Source organism: Dipodomys merriami, unplaced genomic scaffold (assembly GCF_024711535.1).
Source record: "Dipodomys merriami isolate MVZ:Mamm:240054 unplaced genomic scaffold, mDipMer1.0.p SCAF_5, whole genome shotgun sequence".
Taxonomy (NCBI): Eukaryota; Metazoa; Chordata; class Mammalia; order Rodentia; family Heteromyidae; genus Dipodomys; species Dipodomys merriami.
In genome coordinates, this window is record NW_027206068.1 from 68,567,451 (window position 1) to 68,590,833 (window position 23,383).

General features: G+C 41.3%; 1 protein-coding gene across 1 annotated transcript in view; it reads right to left on the minus strand.

Moving 5' to 3' along the window:
- Positions 1–500: 500 nt before the first annotated feature.
- The window catches only part of Parp12 (poly(ADP-ribose) polymerase family member 12), a 36,669-nt gene continuing 13,786 nt past the window's right edge, over positions 501–23,383 (minus strand). Inside the window, exons 5-12 of the mRNA XM_069996900.1 lie at positions 20,534–20,657; positions 17,187–17,382; positions 13,308–13,449; positions 9,790–9,886; positions 5,178–5,253; positions 4,131–4,261; positions 3,315–3,466; positions 501–1,649 (exon numbers count right to left, since the gene is read on the minus strand). Of these exons, the coding sequence (XP_069853001.1) occupies positions 1,327–1,649; positions 3,315–3,466; positions 4,131–4,261; positions 5,178–5,253; positions 9,790–9,886; positions 13,308–13,449; positions 17,187–17,382; positions 20,534–20,657 (1,241 nt within the window). The 3' untranslated portion in view covers positions 501–1,326. The remainder of the gene's footprint in view (positions 1,650–3,314; positions 3,467–4,130; positions 4,262–5,177; positions 5,254–9,789; positions 9,887–13,307; positions 13,450–17,186; positions 17,383–20,533; positions 20,658–23,383) is intronic.

Consider the following 23,383-nt stretch of genomic DNA (forward strand, 5'->3'; position numbering starts at 1 on the left):
AAAGGAAAGAATACAAACATGTATTCTGCAAAATATACCAAAACCCAAGATTATGTGACTATATTGTGAGAACCCCTCCTAGGACCTTGCAGGAGACCCAGCAAGTGAGAGGCCAAAACCTCTCGATTCACACAGTCTTCCTGAGGCTAGTGACATTAACTGTTACATCCCTGCTATAGTCTGAATGTTTTTCCCACAAATTCATGTTAAATCCTCACCCCTATGGTGATGTCATTAGGAATTGATTAGGTTCTGCAAGCCCTCATGAATGTGATTAGTGCCCTTATAAAGGCTTGACAGATACCCTTCTACCACGAAGTAATAATGAAAAGATAACTTTTTGTGAGAAATGAACCTCACTAGACACCAAATCTGCAGACACCTTGACCTTGGACTTCCCAGCCTCCATGAGAATAAACTTCTGCTAATCATAAGCCACAACTCTCACCTAGCAAGTGCTCAATGAATAGATACTAAAAAATGAGCTCCACTCTATCCACTTCAGATAATATTCTTTTATTTCCATACTCTTGGCATGACATTGCAGCACAGGTATTTGATGTTATACAGACATAAAACCTACCATCTGAGGGAGTTCAGAAGCTTAAATGATGTTAGTATTTGCACCCACAGGCAAGCCAGGAGCTGCTAGGGGCACACAACCACGTCTCTTGTCAGGGGGGCAGGGGGAGAGGGCGGGCTATGCTTCCTCTGCATGGCTGCTTATGCTCACCAGAACAGGAGAAAAACAGCAGAAACTTGATGATACCAGGGTAGCCTCTTGTTCTGACAGCATGACACAGATCAATCAACACCAGAACCAAGGAGAAGCCACCAAGAGCAGCCTAGGTTAGTGCCAAAGGAGACAAAAAGTGGAGGTATGTCCCTAGGCCTGCTCTGGGGTCTCTTCCCCTGGTAGCTACTGTGCCACTCTGACAAAAAGCAAAACAGTGGGCATGAAACCCTCCCAAAATGGAAATCACTGTAGAGACAAACTCTTAATTAAAATCCATAAAACAATGTCTAGAAACTTTGTGCCTGGTGCCAATAATACACAAAGTCAACAAAGTAAAAATTACAATGCTAAAACATTAAAAAGCAAACATGGGCTCATCTACAATCACTACTGGTGAAACTACTAACAAGCCCAAAAGTTACCTAAAAGCTAAAAGCATTACCAACAAGGGATTAAGAATGTAACTTCATTGAAAACCCTACATTAAACAACAGTTCATTAAAAGTTTTGTTAAAAATATAATTTAAAAAAATCCCAAATGGCTCTCCCAAGGCAGATGAGCAGGAAAGGCCCAAGGCATTGGCTACTCACTACCGGCTGCCAACCAAGGAGCCCAAAGCAACCATGATGGAGGAGCTAGTCGGGGGCTTGTAGGAGGTAGAGTACTCGATGAGGTACTCAGGGTAGATCTGGTGCTTCTCGAAGACTACGAAGATAGATGGGTCAGACATGCTATTCACACAGCTGTCATAGAAGGCATTGCTCTGGCCTTCCTTGGCTGGAGGGCGGACGAAGGCAGCATTGCCCCTGACATAGTTGCCCACGAGCACCCGGGCCAGGAACATGGTATAGGTATTTGTGTCCGACTTGCTGTAGTGGTGGGAATAGGCAGAATCTCTGGCAAAGTAGCTCCCTGAAATGACACGCAGGGGCTTTGCTGGCACCAGGAAGACAGTTCAGCAGCCAAAAAGGGGAGAGGTGCCCCAGCAATGGCAATAACTTTGGCTTGTTGTCTGTTTCTCCATCCTCCCACCTCCTCCCAGTTTTCCACCTTTTCCCATTTATAGAGACATGCATCAGATCATCAATACCCCTCCAAATGGCCTGGCATCAAAGGCATCACCTAGCCTCCCTAACAGTCTCTGAACATGTTACTATTGGATCCTGAGCTTTAGTTTCCTCAGGCGTAAGATAAGGCTGCCCCACCCAACTTCAGAGCTGCTATGGAAAGCGAGTGAGATTCCATTCGTGAAGCTACTGTATGGACACCAATAATCCAATATACAGAATTATGACTCTGTCAAATGGGAGCCTGAATGGGAAGCTGTCACCTCTATATTAGAGTTCATAAACCTGCCAGGCTCGGTCCATCCTAACCCTGCAACCATCAGTGTATCAGACTAAAATTACCTTACAGATGATTGAGGAATTAGGATTACAGATTACAGATTAGAAAATTGGTAGCTATACTTGGGAAGGGTCACTGTATTTGCCACTACATGCAAATGACCCAAACAAATCATCATAAAAATGTGGCCAAATGTTAAAACCAATAAATGTACCTCCAATATATGCAGGAGTAACACATGCAAATGACTCAAAAGAAGTCAATTCTAAAAATGTAGCCAAATGTTAAAAAAAAAGTGTACTTCTAATTTATACAGGAGTAATACATGCTGTTCTTGCAATTTTCATGTGGGTTTAAAATTGCCCCCAGTTTTAGAAGTTTAAAAATAACTAAAATAAAGAAGTTTAAAAATAACTAAGAGGGCTGGGAATGTGGCTAGCTGGAAGTGGTGCTGGGGCTCAAGTGGTAGAGCACTAGCCTTGAGCAAAAGCAGTTCATGGACAATGCCCAGGTCCTGAGTTCAAGCCCAGGACTGGAAAAAAAAAAAAAACTAAGGAAAGCACTCAGCCAGGTGCCATACATCTATAAACCTAGTAGAGGTTGAGATCTGAGGATCACAGTTCAAAGCCAGCCCGGGCAGGAAAGTCTGTGAGGCTCCTTCCTATCTTCAATAAACTACTCAGAAAAAGCCAGAAATGGTGCTGTGGCTCAAGTGGTGGAACACTAGCTTTGAGCACAAAAAGGCTCAGGGACAGCATGCAGGCCCATGGTTTTACCGTGGATCAGAAAAGCAAATAAACAAAACCACTCAGATAACTCAGAATAGCTCATGATGTTTACAAGAGCTTATCTGAGGTTCTTCAGTTTCTGTATCTAAAGACACCACACAGGACAGTCTGAGGACCTTACGGGATTAAGTGTCTTCTCTCTTTTTGTGACTACCACTATCCCCCAAGGGCGTCCACTCCACTGGAAAACAATGTCCCAGCAATTCAGAGCTGCCCTGTCACCCCGAGTTGAGCTCCTTGCCATACACAGATACTATACACATCAAGATACTGCTGGAACATCTCACAGAGGATCACTAGAAGCCTTAGAGGCCACTTCCTTTTGGCTAAACAAGCCTAGCAGCATAAACTATCTCTGCATCCCTCCCCTCTGCCTTCTTCTGTGAGGCTGTTTTCAAATGGTTTGCCAAGCACTGCTAGAGGCTGCCCTTGCCTTACTTACCCTTGCCGTAGGAAGTGCCATGAAGACCACAGACGCGCCAGTCAAAGTTTTGCTGGCAGATGGCATCCACCAAGTTGGCACTGGTGCCATGAAACAGCTGCCTCTCGTCTATCTCTTTCCCCTCATTTCGCTTCTGCATCTGTCCTTTTTGCCTAGAACGATAGAGGATGCATGCTGAGGGCAGAGGGTGCTGGCCACCATGTAGAACTGGTCTCACAAAAATGCATTTTGCCAAAAAACAGAAGTATTATGTGAGTAAGAGATGAGGGTCATGGCCCCAGAAACTCCAGCTACAAGCCAGGGAATGAGAAAGAAGGTGGAGCAGGACCTAGGAGAAATGCAGATGGGAGAGGTTCCCCTGCACAATCCCAGGCTTGAGAAGAACAACTCTTAGAAATCAAGGACCAAGTCCTAAATGGAGCTGGAGCCTGGGAAGCTGCAAAGTAGAGGAAAAGTCACCAGACTGCTGGTCCATGAAGGCTCAGCCTCTCTCCTTTATTGTGACCAACTATGTCAGTGACAAAAGGACACTTCACAAAAACCATGTAGAAACAGGTCAAGAGTGGGGCTTGCATGGCTACTAGTCATGACAGGAATGAGAGCTAAGCTGGGAAATTTTTTTCTCCTAAATTATTATACCACCACATGACCCAAAGGATGAGGGAGAAGGAGAGGGGAAGGAGATCAGATACACCATCATCACCAGGTGATCAGTGCTGCTGTATCAAACTGTCCAAGAGGCCCAGGCATTTCAATAAGTAGCTAACAGGGTAAGGGAGAGAGCCACCAGCCCATCAAGAAGCAACCCCAACACACCACTGGTAGACTTCCCACAGGGCCAGGTTCTGAACTCGCTCGATCTTCTGAACAAAGTAGAAAGGTAATGTACGGATGAACAGGTTCCAGACCTTACGATACTCTTCAGAGGAAGAACTGAGGGTGATCCTCTACAAGGAGAAAAATAATTTTCATATGTCATTGGCAAAGTGCACACTATATTTGAATCTCTTTTCAAGGTGGCTTAGAGCTGCTAGAATTGCAGAAGCAACAAAACCAGAGAACGATGACCACATTTCTTTTCCTTGTCCAACCAGCCCAAAATACAAGTGATGCCTAAGTCAGACATCATGAATTTCCACAGGATGTGTTATTCCTCCTCCCCACCCCCAAGCTGGGGGCCTAACTCAGGGCCTTGTGCTCGCCAGGCAGGTGCTCTTCTGCTGAGCTAAATCCCCAGCCCCAGGATGTGTTCTTAACTTCTCTAGCCCTTCACACATGCTACCTGTACTGCTGATAACCATGAGTGCTTTGTACAAGCTTAGTAAGAGAGTCTTCCCAAGACAGGGCTCATCATTGTTGGAAAAACCTGTCTGTATACTGCTTGGCAGGTGACCAGCTATTAAACATGAGCTGAAGTGCCCCATATAGGTGAGATAGTACAGGATAGTAGTCATGATGATGTTCCACTATGTTCAGCAAAGTTCCCATTAGAGAATAGGCCCCAAATGAGCTGCTGAATTGTCAATTCTCCTGTCTCTGCATCTAATGCTTTCCCCTTACCACAGGTAAACCTTCTTTCATTCCTTTTTCTTTTCTTAGTAAAATTGAATTATCTAGATAAGCTTTAGCTCAGAAGCCCCTTATTTCCTCCCTTCCTAGCAATTTTATAGCTTAGCCTCCTCTTTTCATACTATATGTTTTTCTTTCAAAGATATAGGCATCTTCTGGGTAATCATGTAGCCTTAAAGTTCCAAAGACCTGCAAAAGCCAAGAGCATCTGTCCACACCTACTCATCTGTCCATACTTTCACATATCTACAGAGTCTCTCTTCATCTAGCCCCAGCCATCACTGAGTTTTGTACCTTATAGCCTGGGTCTGGCAGAGCTGAGGGATCCCAATAGTCTGGGATGGACTTCGGGCCTTGAAACTTGACAGTGCTTAAAAAAAGTAAACAAAACCACTTATACATGTTATCTTTGGACATAAAAAAATCTGTCATAGCTGGTCTCTACTAGCTGTCAGAAGTAGTGAGTCTCAGTAAAGCATATTTTAAAAGCATGTAGAAGGTAAAACGAAGCACACAAATACAATATCCATAATATAAGAATGTTTTATCTTTGCCCATGTAGCCAAACCCTCATTCTGAGAGATTCACTATGCACGCATATCCCACTTCCACAGAGAAGACCTAGAGAGCATGGATAGAACAGCTTCACAGGCCACAGCCCTTACCCACAGTCTTGAAATCCGAAGTGCTCCAAAGAGGATTTTAAAAGCTTCAATCATATGTAATTAACATTGTAAAAAACATTTTTCAAAAACATAAAATTGACATGAAAACCTTCTTGGAAACATAAATTTGATAAGAGGCTATTGTGGTCTATATTCATCCTTCTAAAAGGGACAACACCAAATTTTTACAGTAATACTCATGAGCCAAATTACAGGATATTACATAATATAGACACTGTAAGATTTAAAAATAAAAATAAACCAACAAGCAAAAGGTTCTAAAATACAAAGAGTTTAGGAACAGCACTGTGAGACCATAATTCCTAATCATTCCCCTTAAGTTTTGGAATGCCCTGCTGTTCCTACATAGACATGATGCTCCATTCCAGCTCAAAGAACTCCCACAAATAACCTTCCTAAGAAAGTGGAGCCGTTTAAAAATAACTGAGGAAGGTCCTACCAGCAAATAATCATCCAGAGCAGATTCACAAAGACAACAACACAGTTAAAATAAGTTATTCCTATGTTTAAAGAAATAAAAAGCAAATAAAAAGCTTTAAAAAAAAGACCTGGAAGATCTAAAAAATAACTTCTAGAAATGTCAAGTCAATTCCTTGATAGTAAAAGCTGAATAGATAAGGTAACTAGCAGATCCATTCATCTTATAATAGAACTGAGCTGAAAGATAAGTGAAATGCAAGTACTCACAAGATGGTTTGTGGGCCTGAAGTGTGGCTCTAGTGATAGAGTACCTGTGCAGCAAGTGTGGGGACCTCCCCCCAGTTCAACCCTGGTAGTTTGCTCAAAAATAAATAAAACAGAAGATGTCTTGTTTAGAGCAAGACAGACAAAGGACATGATGGGGAAGGAGCTACATAGAAAACACAATGAGAAAGCCTTGCTGGAATCTAGCTGGGACCCACCAAAGGAAGCTCCAGACAGGGAGGAATGAGTAAAACTGGTAGGATACACTAACTTTAGGCAGAATAAATAGAAACACACACCTAGATACATCATAATGAGATGTACAACTCTAAGACAGAGCCCTTTAAAATTAGCTAGAGGGAAAAAGGCAATTACTGTGAAAACAATGCCAGTTACATCAATAGCCAATTTCTCAAAAGCAACAATGGAAACTAGAAGACAGTGGAGTGGTCATCTTTAGTGTTCTAAGATAAAGTAATTATAACCTATATCCAGTGAAAATACCTCTCAAGATTATGAAAAAACAAAGACACTAAGACAAACTAAAAATAAGAGTTTCTAACAAATCTTCATATAAGGAAACTTAAAAGGACAAAGAAAGGGGTAAAATATGAGTAATAGTGAAACATTTACAGTAGAAAATAATTGCACTTCTCAAAGCTAAAGTTGAGAATGCCCAGAAGAAGGTAAATGGCAGAGTATATATAGGTCCTTCTATTCGTTGTTATGTAGAATAAATGATTGTCTTTTCCCTCCTAAGTAAAAAACACATGTATTTTCTAGTACAGCTTTTAAAAAAAAAATAGAGTATGCAACTTCCAAACAAGTAGAGGCCAAAATGAGGCTAAAAAATCCAAAAGAAAGAAAAGGATCAATCCCATGAATACAATATTTTTATTAAGGATAGAAGATAAAGAAGCATAAGGTATACAAATGCTGTTCCAAATGCAACACTGATGATATTCCTAAAACTATGGAGGTAGCTCAGTGGTAAAGTGCTTGCCTAGCATGCTCAAAGCCCTAGGTTCAGTGTCTTAGCACTGCAAGAAAAAAAATGTCAGTAGTGTATTGAAACTTCTCAATATGGCCATACTAACTGTTAAATAGAAAAGTGTTCCTGAGTCACCAAAAAGTGCCCATTGGTCATGGAGGCAAAATAGCCTTTCCTGCTGGAGTATACAGCATTAAACCTACAAATGGAGAGGTCCCAAATCAATCATATCTTTGTCTGTATTTGACTGAAATAATCACTGTACTTTTCCTCCCATTCTCTCTTTCTCCTTCCCTCCCTCCTCCTTCCATTCCTCTTTCCCTCACTCCTTGTATTCCTCATGTGCTGATTATCAAACCCAGGATCTTGTTCATGCTAAGTATATATTCAACCACACTAAGCTATATCCTCAGCCCAATCAGTTTTATTTCTGACATTTGGCATCTTCTTGTGTTTCCCTGAGAACTAAGTTAGAATATTGATACAAGAGATCCAGTCTCAGAAAGAACACAGCCAAAAAGACTATTCCAAACTTTACTTAATGTATGCTCTAGATAGGGAAATAATTTTTTATAAGTCTTTGAGCTGGACGAGGGCCATAAGCAGCCCAAACTCTAACTCAGAAGCAATACAGACTGATCCATCTAACCAAAAAGTTTTAAGTCTCTGTAGGGTAAAATACTTTATAGGCAAAGTCAAAAGGTAAATAAAGCCAAGAGAAAATATTTGAAATGTATAGGACTAACAAGGGACTAATCTCTCTAACAGAAAGAAAGGTTCTTGACATTTTAGAAAAATACCAAAAAAGTTGACAGAAAAAATGAAGAAAATCATAAACAGCCCCCAAGGAAGAGGGGAAGGTATGCATATGAATGGCCCTTACATGTTAGGAAAAAATACTCAACCTCACTCATGAGTGAAACTAAACTAAAGAGCACTGACACACCCTTTCGCACTTACCAGAATGACTGAAGCTCAAGAGCCTGACAACTCATTGTCAGCGAGGCAATGAATCCAGGTAGAGTACCAGGTGGTCCAAGCCCATGAAAAGGAACTTGATTTACTTTCTAGGACCTGATCTGACCTGACCATTTACTTCATAAATCTGAAAAGCACATATACCAGATGATTCTTTGTGATATACTTTGTAAAAGCAAAGACTGAAAATAACACAAACATCTACAAAAGTAGACAAATTAAATGAACATGTTACTTGTACAGAAGAGAAAATCACCAAAGCAGAAGCAGATTTAGAAAGTCTACAATGAGTCAGGTGCCTGGGGCTCATGCCTATAATCCTAGTTACTCAGGAGGCTGAGATCTGAGGATTGAGGTCCCAAAGGCATCCCAGACAGGAAAAATCTGTGAACCTTTTATCTCCAATTAAATACCAAAAAAAAAAAAAAAAAAAAAAAAAAGCCACAAGTGGAGCTGTGGCTCAGGTGGTAAAGCAATGACCTTGAGTGGATAAAGTTAAGGGACAGCGCCAAGGCCCTGAGTTCAAGCCTCAGGACCAGCTCCACCCTGTCCCCCAACCCCAACAGGCTTCAATGGATTGAAATAATTATCCGGAGCCACTTATTTAGGTATTTTCTTTTCTTCTTTGGTACTTGGGATCAAACCCAGAGCATTTGCCACAGAGCTACATCCTAGCTTCAGGATCCATTGTTAAGTTTAAAAAAAGTAAGGTACAGAACAGTAAATATATAGCAGGTTACTGATGGGAAGTGAGTAGGCAAATACTCTTGCATGTACAGATGCATATGTAGTTATTTTTGAGAAAAGGAACACAGAGAGAAACCAAACACTAATGAAAATAGCTCACTGCTGTAGGCCACTAGCCTCACCTATGATTAGGGCCTCAACTAGAGATTCCTGGCAACCACCCTGTAAGAAAACTTGTACTAAGGATAAAGCTAGCCCTATAAGTGACTACCAATTTGGAGTACATTACCATTCCATGTACATGGGTTTCTATTAGTGTAATTCCATCGTTATTTCAACATTTTAAGAAATTTACATCTGTAACTCAACTATCACACTATAGCACTAGTGGCTCACACCTGTAATCCTAGCTACTCAGGGGACTGAGATCTGAGAATGGTGATTCAAAGTCAGCCCCACAGGAAAGTCTGTGAAACTCTTATCTATAATTAAGAACCAAAAAGCCAGAAATAGAGCTGTGGCTCAATTAGTAGAGTGCTAGCCTTGAGTCAAAAAGCTCAGGGACAGTGCCAGGCCTGAGTTCAAGTCCCAATACAAGCAACACAAAAAAAAAAAAAAAAACCTGTCACACAGCAAACTGATGGGCTGCCTTCAAAGTCAAGCCAGGCTTGCCCATTCCCACAAGCAGACTTGTCATCGTGTGTGATGACACTCCTGCCCACAAGGAGAATTCTTTCTGGCTGGAAGATTTTCCCAACTCATAGGTTGGATGACATTAGAGTGGGAGAGTTACACAAGCCAGTCAGATTGTCATGTTCTATCTACAGAACACATTCCAAATGATACCACATGCCAACCAAGCTTCCCACATTCAACCTACCAGGCTTGCTTTGTCTGCACATCCAGAGGAGACACATATTTGGGTCTGCGGCAAACCTTTCTGATGGTGCCATAGGCCAAGTTTTTCTGAGTGAAAGCTGAAACAATATAGACAATGAAAATATACACATAGAGGGCAGTAACATTTTATAAACATAAATTAAATGGGTTGGAAAAGTAATTCAAATGTAAAGCCCAGAATGAGGCTTAAAAAATAAGGCAATTTTGCACATTTCAAATATTTATAAAGAAAACAGGTATCCTTAGGAGGCTGGCTTTAATGAATAGAGAAATGATTAGTAATTGATGTATCAATTATACATGAGTGCTTTTAAATTGTTCCTTCCAATCTTGTTTAAATGATTATTCTTCTTAGTAATTTTTTCCCAGCTTGGATATAAAAAAAGCTTTACCCCAACCTGAAAACAAATTACCACAGCTTGAGTTAGAGAGATTTGGAGTTGATATAATAATTTTACTCACAGATATTTTTTAGTGTGATTAAACTGACTCTATAGCAGTATTCATGAACCTTTAAAACCTGCATCATCTTTAATAAAGAAAATTATTGCTGCTTAACCCTCTACCTCATATTCATTCTGATAAGGGGGTTTGGACACCACCTCTTAAGTTAAAAATGATGAACACCTAGAAGATTGTATGTATCTCACCAGGTAAATCTTGTCAAGTCCTACTTTGCACACTAAAGAGCACAAAATAATTTTGTTTTCATTATAAGGACATTTTAAGATTAAATAATGTAGATGCCTGGAATTTTACTTTACTGTATTTGAGTATAAAGTGTCTAACTCCCTGAGCATGTAATCTCCACACTGCAACCACCCAGTCTCATCCAGAGCCCACAATCACACACATATTACATGACCATTCTGTCACCCACCACTCACCCTTCCACTGACAGTTGGCTCAACAGCAGACTTCAATCAGTTTTTATTGACTTGTTAATCACAGATAATAAATATGAAATGAGCTTCCACTTGTGAAATTGAAAGTTATTCAGGCTATCTGGACTGGCTAACTGTAGTTGGGTAGCTTCTCTACTCTGCCACAGACAAAGTGAGGCCCCTTACCTAGTGTGCCCTTGCAAGTTTCCTAATTTACCATCTGCAGCCAGAGCAGGATGTCAGAACTCTGTCTGGAAGATTGGCTTTTGCCTTGAGTGAATCTTTGGTAACAAGAGTCCCTAGAAGGACAGAGCTAAGTCTCCCCAGTCCTACAGAACAAGTCATTCAGGATCTTGTGTAGGTATTTTAAATGTATTTACTTCCTATAAATGTCAATGTGGTAGAAATTCATTATACACAATATTGAGATACTGTGAGGGCAAAGCAAACCACCTTAAACTTTTTTGTGTGGATACTATTATCTACCTTTAAATAAGAAAACAAAACAAAAGAACCATGCCCATCCAAATGAGTATAGGGCAAGCTGCAGCGAACATGCTTTTTTTAACCACCTGTGTGTAATCATCCCCATCCTTTCCCTGAAAGTCCGTTTCTTGGAAAGGAGATCTAAGGTAAGTACACTAAAGGTGCACTTGACATTTTTGCAATATATGTTTTTATATATTCAGACATTTAAAAGAATTATTTCAAACTGTGATAAGCAGCAGATGAGTGATAGTTGCATTGGACTGATCTTAAAGGAAATTCTGGGTCTTGGAAGTGGTAGAGTGCTTGCTTCCCATTCATGAGGCCCTAGGTTCTATTCCTCAGCACCACATAAGTAGAAAAAAGCCGGAAGTGGTGCTATGGCTCAAGTGGCAGGGTGCTAACCTTGAGCTGAAGAGCTGAGGGACAGTGCCCGGACCCAGAGTTCAGGCCCCACGACTGATCAAAAAAAAAAGGAAATTCTGATTTGTATAATCCACCCCATTCTTCCAGGCACCGATAGTCTATTAACTGTAGAGCACGAGCCTTGTCATCTATGTTAGTGTTATTCCCACTGATGAGCTTATTGAAAAGCAGAGATTCTGATTCTCCCTTAAGCAAAACCTCAAATGCTTTATAATTATAAGTCACTTTTGGGCAATACTTCATAATTTTTTACATAATTTTTTAATTACTGGCCAAAAGCAAGCAGTGGGTTTTTGGATAAGTCACTGAAGACACTCTGCTGTTCTCCATACAGAACCAAGTCCACAAAAATAGCAAAGATAGTAGAAGAATACTGACTCTCTCATAACATGCCGGATACTCAGAAGGACTCCAAGTCTAAAGTATAAAACATAAACAAAGATTAACTGGACAGAGCTAGACTAACATGACCATATAGAAATGGACAAAAAAAATTACAAAGGCCTGGTGCCAGAGACTCACACCTATAACCCTAGCTATTCAGGAGGCTGAGATCTGAGGATTATAATTCAAAGCTAGCCCAGGCAAAACAGTCCATATGACTCTTATCTCCAACTAACTACACAAAGCTGGAAGGGGGTCTGTGGCTCAAGTGGTAGAGGACCTACCTTGAGCACAAAAGCTCAGGGACAGTGCCCAGGCCCAGAGTTTAAGTCCCAGGACCAGTGTGCATGCATGCCCACACACACACATACAAATACAAAGGAGCTCAGAGCACAGCTTAAGTGGTAGAGTGCTTGCCTAGCATGTGCAAGACCAGAAAGAAGAAAGAAACTGGGAGGGAGGGAAGAGAAAGAAGGGAGAGAAGAAAAAATGGGGTGGGAGACCTGTGTCTGGCCAAACTAAAACCTAAAATTATTCTCACAAATAGGCTGATGAAGGAACTGTCCAAACGGTATTGGGTCTACTTTTTTTTTTTTTTTTTTGTCGGTTGTGGGGCTTGAACTCTGGGCCTGGGCGCTGTCCCTCAGCTCTTCAGCTCAAGGCGAGCGCTCTACCACTCGAGCTACAGCGCCACTTCCGGTTTTCTGGTGGTTTATTGGAGATAGGAGTCTCACGGTCTCTCCTGCCCGGGCTGGCTTTGAACCACGATCCTCAGATCTCAGCCTCCTGAGTAGCTAGGATTACAGGCGTGAGCCACCAGCGCCCGGCTGGGTCTACTTTTATAGGGTACAGTAACTGGGAAAAATTATTTGAGTCCAAGTTTCAGAACACTATTAAGTACAGGACTTTTAGCTGAAGCATGTCCTATAACATGTTTAACCTGGCTAGTGTCACTCTAAGGCCTAAAGGTGCCTAAAGATAGCAGCAATAACCATGCCAAGGAGAGATGAGGTGGACACTGCACAGTGGAGCCACCTGAGCCTCACACCTGACTGAGATTAACTCACAAACACAAAAGGACCTATCCACAACCTTCAGGGCAGTCACCTGGCTCTCACTGACCTTGCTAGTCCCTCTGTGCTTCAGTTCTTCCCAGTTCTCACCATCCCCAATTTCTCCACTGTGCAGACCAACACCATCTTCAATAGATCTATCTGCCAATCTGAATGGACACACCCTTTTTCTACACCTGCTCAGGCTCCAGGTTAATGTGGAAGGGCTGCGCACAAAAGTCAGGTTCTGCTCCAAGGTGGGGTACCTTTGAAGTCTAACTCGTAGTTGTGCTTTCCAGCCTGGAACTTCAAAGTGGCTGCTTGGGCGGCAGACCCTGGGGCACAGAACGCCAGGTAGGCCTTCTCCACGTCACTGCTGCTGATGGTGGTCACAGGGTGGGCTGTGCCCTGTAAGGAAGCCAGGAATTTCATGAAAGCAAGAACCCACACAGATAGGTAGCATCCACACATTCCAGATAGTCCTGATATGGGGAAGAAGGCATCAGGAAGCAGGTATTCAGGGAGGGAGGAATGCAAAGGAAATAGCACAGTTCACCTGAAACTGCCTTCCTTGGTAAATGGAAGACAGTAAGTATGGGTCATCTTGAGCAATATACAGTATTGCAAGCAATGGAAAAGAGCATATCCAAGTTCCTCAGAATCACATAGCTATTCAAGTCAGTGAAATATTTTTTGTGAATTCTCTCATACTGCCTGACTAATCAGCAAAGCCAACACTGTCTTCTCTGGTTGTTCACATTCCCACCAATGTGGTTTTCTTTTTCTGGTCCCTTGAAGAACACTCCTATTTCTTTCAGCTATGCACTTCAATCATGCATCTATTCAACAATTACCTACTAGATAGCTAATGTTTGGACTGAATGCTCTGAATTTGAGTTCTGGCCCACCTATGATTTGGATGTTCTTATCCTAAGGCTTAGTCTCTGGTATGGCAGAACATTTAAGATACTGATGCTAGTCAGTATCTCTCAGGAGTAGGTTATTATGAAGCAAAGCAACTCTACCTTCTTAGCCTATTCTGCACAGGGCTACATTCTGCTTATCTATCATTTTGTAACCCAGCAACAGAGCACCAGCAACCAAACATATGGGACCACCTGATTTGGAGTTTCAGCTTGTGAGCTCAAGAAATCACTTTTTTGGGGGATGGTCTTGGGGCTTGAACTCAGGATTGGGTGCTGTCCCTTAGCTCTTTTGCTCAAGGATAGCGCTCACTTTGAGCCACAGCCCCATTTCTGGTTTTCTGATGGTTAATTGGAGACAAGAGTCTCAAGCTTTTCCTGCCCTGGTTGGCTTGGAACCATGATCCTCAAATCTCAAGCCCTTGAGTAGCTAAAATTACAGGCCTGAGTCACCAGTGCCCAGTACCACTTTATTCTTCATTTTTTTGCCAGTCCTGGGGCTTGAACTCAGGGTCTGGGCACTGTCCCTGAGCTTCTTTTGCTCTAGGCTACCACTCTACCACATGAGCCACAGTGCCACCTCTGGTTTTTTCTGTTTATGTGGTACTGAGGAATTGAACCCAGGGCTTCATGCATGTTAGGCAAACACTCTACCACTAAGCCACATTCCCAGCTACCACTTTTCTTTTCTTTCATTTTTTTTTGTCTTCTGTGAGGCTTGAACTCTGGGCCTGGGTTCTGTCCTTGAGCTTTTCTCCTCAAGGCCAACACTTTACCACTTTGAGCCACAGCACCACTTCCAGTGTTTGGATGTATGATTGGAAATAAGAGTCTCATGGACTTTCAACCCAAGCTGACTTTGAACTGAAATCCTTAAATCTGAGCCTCCTGAGTAGCTAGGATAGGTATGAGCCACCAGGGCCCAGCTACACTTTCAACCAGTTATTTGATAACAGCAACAGATAATGGACTAGTATTACACTCCCCAATTTGCTGACTCTATACTGACAAGTTGAAATGCTCTTAAGTCTCAGTTATCAAGTATGTAGGAAGAATAATTATTATAATTAGCACATTCATCCAATATATAACAGAACTGTACGAATATCATAGGATTTAAAAGTAACTAGCCCTTAGCATAGTGCCTGGGAAAAATACCCAATGAATGGTACTATCATCATTTTCATACTTAACAATACATTAATAACTGAAATTAAAATTACTGAACCTAATAAGATTCTCTGTCCTGTGAATTCCCCTACTCCCACTCTTGATGTCATCCTATTTTCCTAAGCTCACAGTTCTTCACTTTATGGACAGAACAATAGATGAAACAAGATCTGCTACAGCTTCTTGAGAGACTCAATATAGCAGGGAAAGAAGAGGAAACAAAAACAGACAAGACAATGCATCATGCTCAAGATCTCCCAAAGATTTGCACAGAGTGCTACAAAAGCTGAGGGAACTTATTGCCAAGTGAACTTACTGGGAATGACCAAGAGGTATGGGAAACAACCCAGAAAAGATTTCTGGAACAAAAAGATATGTGAGCCCGAGTCTGACTAAGAATGCATTGACCCTATGAAGGATAAAGGGGAAGAGGGTAATAGGTGTCGAAATTTTTGAAATAACTTGTATTTTATGGTCTTATGTCCTTGCCTAAATTTCTTCTTCTGAACTCTTTGGTCGTTTTTTTTTTTTTTTTTTGTCAGTTGTGGGGCTTGAACTCCTGGAGCAGGTGTTGTCCTTCAGCTCTTCAGCTTAAGGCTAGCACTCTACGACTTGAACCACAGCATCACTTCCGGTTTTCTGGTGATTAACTGGAGTTAAGAGTATCACGGACTTTCCTGCTCTGGCTGGCTTTGAACCATGATCCTCAGATCTCAAGACCCTTAGTAGCTAGGATTACAGGCATGAGCCACGAGTGCCCGGTACCTGGCTTCTTTGGTCCTTTAAAAATAAACCACTAAGGCTGGAAGTGGAGCTATGGTTCAGGTAATAGAGCATTAAACCTCTTAATCACCATGGCCCTGCGTTCAAGCCTCAGGACTAGCACCAATAAATAAATAAAACCCACTAGATTAGAATAGAGGAGAATGAGAAGGTAGCTTAAAAATTCCTTCTAGAAGCAAGAGGAAAGAAGAGAAATCTGACCCTTTTGGCCTGAGGAAATGAAGCAAGGAGTCAAAAGTAACAGAAAGAGTAGACAGATACATGCATCTTTCCTGACTCAAAACCTTAAGGTCAAAATCCCTTATGAAGCTGGCACTGGTGGCTCATGCTTGTAATCTTCACTACTCAGGAGGTTGAAATCTGAGGATCATGGATCAAAGCCAGCCAGGGAAGGAAAGTCCATGAGACTCTTATCTCCAATAAACCACTCAGAAAACCGGAAATGGCGCTGTGGCTCTAGTGGTAGAGTGCTAGCCTCGAACTGAATAGCTGAGGGACAGAGCCCAGGCCCAGAGTTCAAGCCCCGTGATTGACAAAAGAAAAACAAACAAACCTTATGACAAGTAATCTAAGGGAGACCAGAAGAGTAAATGAAATGATCTGAATCTGAATTCAGTTAAGAACAAGAAACTTTAAAGCTTCAATGGAGCCTTATACAATCCAGGAAATTCAAGTATCTATCAGGCCCATAGTTCATAGTGGAGAAGAGTCCCTGTATAAATAGTACCCTTCTGACACTTGTATTTCTGCAAATGACCAGAAACTCCCTTTTAATCTCAGTTGTCCTTGAACTCTACCCTCATGTAATTAACAGCAGCAGTTATTCAATCTGGGCTGAATCAGTTCTTGATATAAACTGATTTTCTTTCACTTTCTAAAGTGAACTTTAAAGTTACAGAAACAAATAAGAAAGCCTTAAACTTCATATTACAAGCACACAAACATACCTAAATGCCCAGGCACTGGGTCTAGAGTTCTGTTAACAGTAAGAGATGAACTTTGCTATTTTAACAAAAACCAATGAAGAAAGCTGATCTTACTACAAGTTTTATCATTCAATTCTCATGAGTCAAGAGATACCTAGTTGTTCAAAGATGAAAGTATATAGAAATGAACTCCAAATTACCTATCTGTGCTGAAATATACCCCCAAAGTCATCCACAGATCTGAGGATCCTTGGCTTTACCAAAGACAGCCCTGGTAAATCCTGTGCTCACTTTTTCAATGGCTCTTCCATCCTGGGAAAAATATCATCTTTTTTTCAGTTACCTGTTTTCCATACTCTTGCCAAGAATCAAATTCATCATTCCAGTACCAAATCCAGTCTGTAGTGAGGATGAAGTGTGGGGGTTTGGTGACTGAGGAAGCTGTAGAAAGGCGGCGAACCTGGGAAGCACAGAATCTCATGGTGTCGAAGTTCAGATGACCAAAGTGAAAGCCACCAATTGCCTCTGAACACAAGATCCTGCAAAAGAAAATGGAAGACAAGATTGAAAACCCTACTGACTAAACTCAAAGGCTCCTCAGTTTCCACTCATGAATAAGTACATGGCTGGGCAAATATAAATACTAAATATCTCATGTGCATTTAGAAATGTTTCCAGAGAGAGGATAGGATGCTTTGTGAAAGATTAGTTCTATGTGAAAATAATATAATTTGGACAGCACAGAAGACTAGTTATCATGAAAATTCCTCTCAAAATACTGCTTAAATATTCTTTTTCAAAATTCTTTGGAACTAGGGGCTGGGAAGGTGGCTCAGGGGTAGAGCGCTTGCCTCACATGGATGAGGCCCTGGGTTTGATTCCTCAGCACCACATAAGCAAAAAGGAAAAAATGCCGGAAGTGGCGCTGTGGCTCAAGTGGTAGAGCACTAGCCTTGAGCTAAAGAGCTGAGGGACAGCGCCCAGGCCCAGAGTTCAGGCCCCAGGACCGGAACCAAAAAAAAAAAAAAAAAATTCTTTGGAACTAGAGATGTAACTCAGTGACAGAGCGCTCATCTGGCATGCATCAGGCCCTGAATTCAATTCCCAGCAATGCAAAAGTAAAATAAATAAATTCCCAAACTGATTAAAAAAAAAAACGTGAGAAGTTCTTAGAAGGTAAAATAGTTAACATACACTGAGTGTTTAATGAGCCAAGCTGTATTAAGTGCTTTATGTGTAATAGATTAAGTTTTCCCACCCTATAAGGTGAGGCTTTTATTTCATTGTCTCAGATGGGAAACTGGGACTCAAGAACACAGAAGCCCAGGCAGGCTCAGAAACATACATGTCAAAGCTTAAGGGAAGCAGTCTGACTGCTCAGACAGCATGTGTGGCCACAAGGACAGGCTTCCCTTTTGTATGTAAAACTACTCAAAGACCAAAGGGAGGTACAAAGCCAGAGAGAAATACAGAAGCTAAGGCCAGGGCTATGTCACTGAAATAACCAAAGCCTTCTTTATAGCAACCAAAGGGAAACCGGAAGCAAAAGTTGGGTCTGAGTAAGATAAGAAGTTCAATTTCAAAAGAAATTCTTCAGCAGAAAACCAGGGGCCTGAAATATGTGTAAGCTTAGTAAAGGTAAGCTAGGCAAAGCTTAGTAAAGGAGACTAGTGAGGGAACCTGTGTTGCCAACAAGGAAATTTTCCTGCATTCATGCTAGTTCTGAATGGAAAAACAAAAACAAAAACAAAAAACTCCCCCCCATACACATATCCAAGGACTTCTGATTAAATCAAGCCTCAAACAAGTTTTAGGGCAATTTATATTTTTGGTACAATTCTCCCAGAGAAGCAAAAACAAATTCTCTGGAGGGATTCGCTTTCAATTCGAGTCTCATAAGAATTCCCAAAAAGTTTCATCAAACAAACTCAAAATCATATCACAAAACTTGCGTGAAAATAAGACACCATGAAAAAGTCTAGCTGACAAAAATAACCACTAAAGGCTGCAAACTAGCATTCTCACATACAAACATGCATAAAACACTCTTAAAAATGACCTAAACATCAAAAGTATAAGCAAGGATTACAAGAACTTAAAAAAATAAAAAATTCCAAAGTAGCAGGGCTTGGTGGCTCACTCTTGTAATCTCAGCTACTGAGGTGACAGAAATTGAGAGAATCATGCTTCCAACCAAGCCTGAGCAAAAAGTTAGGAATTATCATATCTCAACAAATAATCTAGGCATGATGGTACCCTCTAATCTCAGCTATATAGAAGGCACAGATAAGAAGACAATGATCCAAGGCCAGTGCAAGGCAAAAACACAAGACTCTATCTAAAAAATAAATAAATAAACAAAAGGGAGAGGAACATGGTACAGTGCCTACAAGCATAAAGCAATGAATTCAAACCCAGTACCAAAACATAATAAAAACCCACACACTTCAAGTAAGTTTGAAAGAAAAAATATGACATTTAGGAATAAGTAACAGCATTTAAACTCACAAGCAGGACAAACTGCATTTTAGACAAGGTTGAACTAGAAAGCTGGGGGACTGGGAAGACATTCTCCTAAATCCAGCAACAAGAAAGCCAAAGAAGGAATGAAAGAGAAAGCTAGGAAACATAAAAGATCAAGTGTGGAAATCTCAACATACATCAAAATGGAATTCTAGAGAATCAATATTTGAAGAGTTCAAGGTTGAGATATAGATAGTAACAAGATGGATATATGGATAGTAACAATGACACAAGCTATGTTCTCTCCAAACTGACAATGGTCAGTACAATTCCAACTTTAAAATGTAACAATAGCATAAGGAATCCCAGTAGGTTTTTGATCGATAGGGAATTGGGGTAACAGCAAAAGGTTATTATATTAAAATATAATATATGCTTATCTGAAATACCATGGTAAAATTCCTTGGTACAATTAATACACACTAAAAAAAAGAATGTGTGTATGTGTGTGTTTGTGTGTGTTTCATGAAGGCCACCAAAACTAAATACTGGTTAGGCAGGCATAATGGCTCAAGCCTGTTAGTCCTAGCTATTTGGGAGGCTGAGATCAAAGACTGAAGTTCAACGTCAGTCTTAGGTGGGGGGGGGGGGGGGAGGGAGAGGAGAGGAAGAGGAGGAAGAGGAAAAGGAGGAGGAGGAGGAAGAAGAGGAGGAGGAGGGGGAAGAGGAAGACGAGGAGGGGGAGGAGGAAGATGAGGAGGGGAAGGGGGGAGAGGGGAGGAGGGGGAGGAGGGGCAGGGGGGAAGAGGGGAGAGGAGGGGGGAGGAGGGGGAAGAGGGGCAGAGAGGAAGGAGGGGCAGGGTGGGGAGGAGTTGTTCTCAAGACCGTATGTCAAACAGCAAAAAAAGCTGGGTACAGTGGACTGCGCATGTCATCCCAACTAGATGGGAAGCACAGATGGAAAGATTGCTGTCCAGGCTTGCCCAGGCTAAAAGCAAGACCCTATTTGAAAAATAAGGAAGGGACAAAGGACAAGAGGCATAGCATAAGTGATAGAGCCTTGACTAGCAAGTTCAAAGCCCTGAGTTCAAAACCCAGAATTGATGGATGGATGGATGGATGGATGGATGGATGGATGGATGGATGGATGGATGGATGGATGGAAACAAAATTAAACACTGTTTACAGTAAACCTCCTATACTGCACACAAGTGATACATTTCTTACCTGTCTTTTCTGGGATTGCTATATGCCTTTTCAATAAGCTCCATTTTGTCCAAATCCTTCCATTTGCCTCCATCGAAGAACTGCCATCGATATGGCAAATGGAAATGCACTCTATAGCACTTATCTAAAATAGAAACATAAAGGAGTAAGGCAATCTTGTAGTACACAGTGTAGCCTGATCCTGTGGCTGTCAATAATAGAGTGGTACTGCCCACTCACCTGAAAATGTTCTGGAAAGTTGTGGGGAAGTCTGTTTTTTCAGTTCAATCATATTGAAATACTGTGTGAAATACAGTATGTATGTGTCTTCTTTTAACAAGACCTTATATTGATTTTTAATATGTATATTGGAAGTTTGTATCATTTATGAATTTTATGATTCATTTTAAAGAAGTTATGATAGGATCAATAGTCCCAACTATCAGAAGTGTATGTTCTGTATCTCTATTTATGTGACATGTGGATGGGCAGAAGTCACATCAGAGAAAGAGCCAGATCAACTCTACTAGAAACCTATACCAACTACACCTCCTACCAAAGGTAACTCAGCTGCCTGGTTCAAGCAACCTGAATATTTTTTGACTCACAAGAGATTCACCCCTTCCTCAGTACATCACCACAGGTCTTCTTCCTACACTCTACTCTCCATAATCTTCCCCTTTACCTTCCCCATGTTCCTTCTAGGCAGTAACACCCTCACTGCCCTGTTAATCCAATGACTCCCTTTTCTCATGTCAGCTCTGCTACCCAGAACATAGCTCATACCCTTTCTGCTCCACCTGTATGTAGGATGGGCAAACTTTGCAAGGGCCTTTGACATGTGGTATTAGCTACTATGTATGTTTATATTGCAACCAAAAAAGCTCCTAGACTTACTGAATTTCAAGTTCTGTCCTGCAGTGGCCTGAGCAAGGACAGACTAAATGATTTTGAGGGTTTTATACTGCCTACTCAAGCCAGAAATTACTTACACTTGGACAACAGATGCACCGTGGAGAGGACAGAGAGGGAAAAGGACAGAAACACTGTACTCTGATATGGAGCTATCACCAAGATGTAAGCTATCAGGTAGGAAGATATACAATTAGGTGCAGAATGCTTTTCTTCTAGGCAGAAAGTGGGGCGTGGGGGGAGAATGTTCTAATCTAACTACACATACATGCAGATATTACTTCTTACAAAGGAGAACTGAGTACTTGGGGACAAATTATAATGAAAAGTTTCTGTCATTTTTACATGTTTTTAATTTGGGGCCACAAGAATATATTTCCAAAGTTAAACATATGGTCAAATGAAATTAGAAGATCCAAGTATACTAATGCACCTCTGTAAAAATGAAACTGAACAGACATATACACTTCTACTGACAGGAGGGAGGAGGGGGAGAGAAGAGAGGGAGGGAGGAAAAGTGAGGGGGAAGGAAGGAAGAGAAGGGGAAAGAGAGAGGGAAGATGGGACAGAAGAGGGAAGGGGGAAGGAGCAGGGAAGAAAAGGATAGAGGGGAATGAAAGAAAGAAAAGGAAAGGGAGAGGGGGAAGGGAGAGGAGAGAGAAATGCATGCATGCAAAAGATGTAGAAGATGACTCATACATAGGAAGGTTCCAGGAGTGTCACAGACTGAGGGTCAATGAAACAAGAAGCAAGAAAGGCCAACATATGAGAATGAAAGGACTCATGAAGTAGAACTCCACCATTCAGACCTGCTTGGGATGTGCAAACTTGCTACTTGCTTCACAGTAGAATAGTAAGTGTGAAGAGAATTGCTGCAGAAAGAAAAACATGTAAGAGATAGCTCCTAGCCCCACCTCCCAGACCCTAGTTACAATCCAGTAGCCTCTTCTGCCACCCTCAGAAGGACACAATGCCCTTACCCTATCATTGCTGAGACAAGGCTCAGAATCACTATCAGATCCCAGGTTCAACCAACACAGATGCACACAAAATTTCTTAAGTATGATATACAGACAGCTGAGAAACACTCAACATATGGGGGAAATCAATGAAGCAAAGCAGCAAACTCCCCCAGAAGAAGCATTATCAAGAAAGTAATTATCAGAATCAATACACAAATGCTAACAGTTAGACTACACACAAAAGCTACACTAACACAATTTCTAGGGAAAAAACAGGAAAATACTTATCTTGAAATAAGCAAGTATTTTTAGGCTACAAAAAACAAGAAAAAATTTAAGATGGCCCTATGGACTAATAGTAAACATTATTAAAATACCTACTCTTGGGCTAGGATGTAGCTCAGTGGCAAAGTGCTTGCCAAGCAAGTACAACATCCTAGGTTTGATCCTCAGTGCCACAAAAAAAAGACAAAATAAAATATAATACCTGCTCTTCAGAAGACATCACAAAGGAAATAAAAATGAGTGGAGGAGAAGAGAATGAGGAAGGTTAATTCTGAAAGACAAAAATGTATGAAAATAAAGTAAAATAAAATTTTAGAAATGAAACTAGCTACCCAGGGCTCATACCTGTAATCCTAGCTATTCAGGAAACTAAGATCTAAGGATCATGATATGAAGCCTGCCCTGGCAGGAAAATCCATAAGACTCTTATTTCCAATCAATTACTAGAAAGCTGGAAGTGGAGCTGTGGCTCAAAGGGTAGAACACTAGCCTTGAGCAAAAGAAGCTCATGGATAGTGGCCAGGCCCAGAGTTCAAGCTTCAGAACTGACACACACACACACACACACACACACACACACACACACACACACACACACACACACACACACACACACACACACACACACACACACACACACACACACACACACACACACACACACACACGCACACACACACACACACACAATTTTTTTTAATAAAAGACACCA